Consider the following 4,696-nt stretch of genomic DNA (forward strand, 5'->3'; position numbering starts at 1 on the left):
ATTGAACGATTTCATCGAAATGTAATTGTTTTATATAAAGTAAGATACGACTTCTGTGTCCGACAATTTGCCATTATATAATTGCGACAACGTGCATCGCATTCGACACGGAGAGACGTCGGCACGCAGGACCGCTAATTAAGCCCAAATTCCTTATCCACTAATTAAACTTGAACGATTAAGCTTATTCCTCCTACCGTTTCTACCGATAATTATTACCCTGCAGATCGACTGCTCCTCGAATCTTGGGCGGTCGAAGCAATGATTTCACCTGGAGGTCGATTGCTATTTAAGCAGTGCAGTACGAAAAAAGCCTGAACGGTATTGAGACTACGTGAACGAATTCAAGAAACGTTTCTTTAGCAAACAAATTAGCGATTTTATTTAACAATATTTGATATAACACGGAATTTATTTTATAGGTATATAAAAATAAAACGGATAAATGCAAACAAACAAGATAAGATTGAAAGAATGGAATCAGGTTACGTAGAAAACATTTACAGTCTTTTTCGAGTTTGCCCATCAGGAATAAACAATTGTACGTGCCTACTGTAAAACATGGTGAACCGTAGAAACTAGATGGTCTCAAGAGAATACGGTAGGATTCCCGAAGACTTTTCTCGGTGGCATAAGGCAGCCCCCAGGGACGACCACAAAAGGTGCGTAGCCTCGATCCTCGATCCTCTATCCGCAGGGTTGATTTATGAGCGAGTGGAGGGGAGGGCGCATGCGCACCAGGCTGCGAGATTCACTGGGGTCTATCCCCACCTCCATAGAAAACCCGGCAGAGCATTCAGCCTCCTCCCTTCTTCGTCAGTTCCTTGTCCACTCGGTTATTAAAACCGAGGCGACACGGCCGGCAACCGGCAATTATCTGGCGAGCCTTCGAAGCCGCGCACGCTTCGATCCGCCAGATACGGCGTTTCTCAGTTTTCTTTTCATTCTCATTTTCGTTTTTGTTCTACTCGAGCGTGGTGGCAGTGATCAAAATCACGGAAATACTTTGTGTTCTATTTCACCTCACGATTATCCAAAATTAGCAGAGGATTTTAATATCATTTCTAAGGAGTACCATGGATACCAGGAAGTGAAGTGATGGCACAAGTGATACGGTATCAACAGGTCCGCGACAACGCAATCGTGGAAATATAGCGTATCATATCGGTGAAATTCTAGTGTCAAACGTGAAGATTATTTTTGATCAGTTCTGTGAAACGTTTATTCAGAAGTGACCGCTCCTGCATCATGCTATCATCAAATTATTCGAGTATCCGCTTTCAACATTTAGGAACAAGAAGCGATACTGTAAACTGAATTTCTTTACCAGATACGGTTTTTATAAAGTGTTCAATTATTCATATTTTGTTTATGTTATAGATGTGTATGCCGACGATGGCGCCCATGTCCGGCCTCCCAATGCCGATGCACCAACCTGCTAGGATCGATTATAGAAGTTCAAATATTCGTTATCAACCGTACAATCCGACGTTCAGCAGTCATCACCATCAAACCAGCCAATCGGGCTACTGGTATTCTGGATCCATGAACCATGGTCAAATCACGGAGGCGTTAACGCCGCCGGCGTACACGATGGCAAATGTTGCTACCAGTACGACCTCGTGGCCGACAGAGACTCATCTTGCGCAACCTCAGCTCACGAATATCTCAGCGATACAACATTATTCACTGCCGCCGAGTCCATCGGATCTACCACCCAGTCCACAAAATCATTCTCCGCCTTATCAATGGCCTCTCACACCGCCGTCTGAACATGTCTTCCTGAGTACGGAGGATCCTGGAAAATCTGGCAGAAAATGTATTAGATGTAGATGTCCAAATTGTCAAACAGACGGCGCAGCTCAGGTTGGGGTCGACGGCAAGAAACAACATCTTTGTCACGTTTCAGGATGCGGTAAAGTGTATGGCAAAACTTCTCATCTAAAGGCGCATTTGAGATGGCATACCGGCGAACGACCTTTCGTCTGTCACTGGCTGTTCTGCGGCAAAAGGTTCACGAGGAGCGACGAACTGCAGCGTCACCTTCGAACGCATACTGGCGAAAAGAGATTCGTGTGTCCTGTATGCGACAAGAGGTTCATGCGGAGCGATCATTTGACAAAACATCTGAAAACACATGAAAACCAGAAAAAGAGAAGTTCCGCGAATAAAACGGAGTCGAATAAAGAGAATTCGTTGCCCGTTACAACTGAACAGAATTTGTATCCACCGGCAGGAGTACAATATGCTGCAATTTAGGATTATAGATTTGTACAATTATTGTACGTAGACGTTTGTTATCTATATAATTCCTACGTGGTAATGTAGGGAAAACTGGAAAGATGACTAATAGGACGGAGCAGGAGAAAAGGACGATTTCTGATACTTTCTATTAATCCACTTTTTCATAGTGTACATTTAGAATTGTATTGGGTTTATCACTTTAGTTAGTCATCTTTTCAGCTCTGTGTTACAATTGTGTCCTTCTTTGTAAATAATGTCATTTGATCAGTTCTTTACTGTTGTTGTAAATATTACCATAATAATTATTGTATATAGAAAAACGATATATTTTTGTACAGAACATATCGTAGATCTATATTTAAATTGTGTAATCGGAATAAAAAAAAAAAAAATAATATAATAACAATGGTTTGTACCTGATAATTTTAAATTCGACGATACCAATCGCTACCGCTGCACGATCTAAAGCGAAGCAATAGTAAATTTTATGCGGACTGAAGCCTCGATATACCGTGAAAATTCACATAATAACGAATCATCCCCTTGTCGTATATCAGGTTCCTCCTTGACATCTTCCTGCCATACGATACATCCCAAATCCCACCCAACGAGTATAATACGATGTAGGTACTTCAGAATCCAGCCCTTCGCAGTCCTCGATGATTTTCTACCTGACAAGTGGCCCAATGAAGAAAAAAAATCATTCCACGGAAACTACCCCAAATATATCGATCAACTCTACGTAACGAAGAGACCTATATTTTGTGTCTAGCAGAAAATACAATTTTTGGACGTGATGCGTGAGATCCGTGACAAGGCCTCCCGAGACTTTTCCCTTTCCAAAGTTTTCGAAGCAATTTCCTGGTATTTGGGGGAAATCCTTGAACCACGTACGGCACTGTAACGGGTTGTTTCATTCGTATTCCAGCCAAGAGATGGCTGCACTGTGAATGGAAAAAGCCCGCGTAGCCCTATTAAAGGGGCGGCGCGCCGTAGCCCCGTAGCCCCGTTGCCCCGGCAAGGATTCATGGCTGGCACGTAGAGGTAGAGGCGAAAGAGGCAGACGCGATGATAGAGGTAGAAGTAGCGCGAGAGAGGGAAAGCTAGATGGCCAGAAGAGAAAGAGAGAGGCGGTTCAAGAGGTAGAAAAGCGAGACGGTGGCCGAAGGAGGGCGCATGAAGGGCGAAGGGGGGTCACGAAAATGGAATAAAACAAAAAGGAGGCAGCCGCGGAGCAAATTATAGGGAAAAATAGGGAGGGACGAGGCAGAGGAGGCAACACAAGCCCCGTGGTGTGGCACTCACGAAGGAAGACGATCAGGTGGATGGGTGGAAGGGTAGGAGGGGAGGAGGGGAGGAGGGGTGGCGCCACGGCAATTCCAGGCTCGCGTTCAACGTTCGCCGTGGAGTACCGCGGATAGCCGCGAAGTTAGTACGCAAGAGATTCAAACAGAGTCCAGAGTGACGAGACCCGTGTCTCCTGTTTACCGCCTTCTCAACCGGGCGACCACCACGAGGAACGGCAAAACCGCGCACCGATCGCCAAAGAAAGAGACACACACGCGAGCTGAACGGCTTGTCGAGAGCGTGACAAAGCTGCACAGTTTCCTCTAAGGAGAAGAGGGAGAGAGGAAGAGAGAGAGACAAGTACACGGTACGCAGCTCTCTCTTACGTGTTACGCGCGGTCAGTGCGAGAGGCTGCAACGTGCCGCGAGCATGCGTCTGCGACGGACGGCCCTTAAGGCGGACACGCACCACGCCGACTCGTCGCCGTCGTCGTCGTCGTCATTGTCCATACCCGTGAATGCTCGCTTTTCACCATCGCTACCGGACGAATGCACGCGCTAATCCCGTCGAGGGGGCGAAGAATGGACGAACAGGTTCGTAGCCGCGCGCATGTCACCGATCGAACCGAGATCGGTCCCGATTCTTAACCGATCTGTTTCGCGATTCTCGCACCGCTTCGCTGCTGTCTATCGAGCCACGATCGCGTGTATAGCTATCTGAATCGTTCAACCCTCACATTTGTCGTAAACCTTTCGAAACGCGGCCTCTATGTCGATCTATCGATATCTCGCAAACATGTCGGTAAATGTCAAACGAGCAGTGCTTCGTTATAAATTTTACGTGTTTGGTAACCCTGAACTGTACTTTATCCAATTTCCTCGCAATTCTGTTGTGGTGTTGACAGATTAGTGCACGAATTCTGAGAAATGTTCGGTGTCGTAGTCGCTGTATTTACTAAACTTCCAATAACACATCGTGAGGTTAAAATACACGCGTCGTAAACAAGAAGCCAGGCACACTTAGTTTTTACTGGCCCGATATTACCTCTTCGTCGTTTTGAAGGGTGACGTGGAAAATTTCTCGTTCAATTGAACACAAGCAGTGGCACGATATATCAGTGACTCGTGGAAAGAATGTTTCCGTATTCTGTTAACCGGTTAGTGA

General features: G+C 45.8%; 1 protein-coding gene across 1 annotated transcript; it reads left to right on the forward strand.

Moving 5' to 3' along the window:
* Nucleotides 1-700: 700 nt before the first annotated feature.
* On the forward strand, nt 701-2,641 carry LOC126922721 (transcription factor Sp3-like). Its single transcript, XM_050735580.1, has 2 exons — nt 701-1,308; nt 1,381-2,641. The coding sequence occupies exons 1-2, from the start codon at nt 1,249-1,251 to the stop codon at nt 2,257-2,259; spliced, it is 939 nt and encodes a 312-aa protein (XP_050591537.1). The 5' UTR covers nt 701-1,248; the 3' UTR covers nt 2,260-2,641.
* Nucleotides 2,642-4,696: the final 2,055 nt, after the last annotated feature.

The sequence above is a fragment of the Bombus affinis genome, chromosome 12, assembly GCF_024516045.1.
Source record: "Bombus affinis isolate iyBomAffi1 chromosome 12, iyBomAffi1.2, whole genome shotgun sequence".
Lineage (NCBI taxonomy): Eukaryota > Metazoa > Arthropoda > Insecta > Hymenoptera > Apidae > Bombus > Bombus affinis.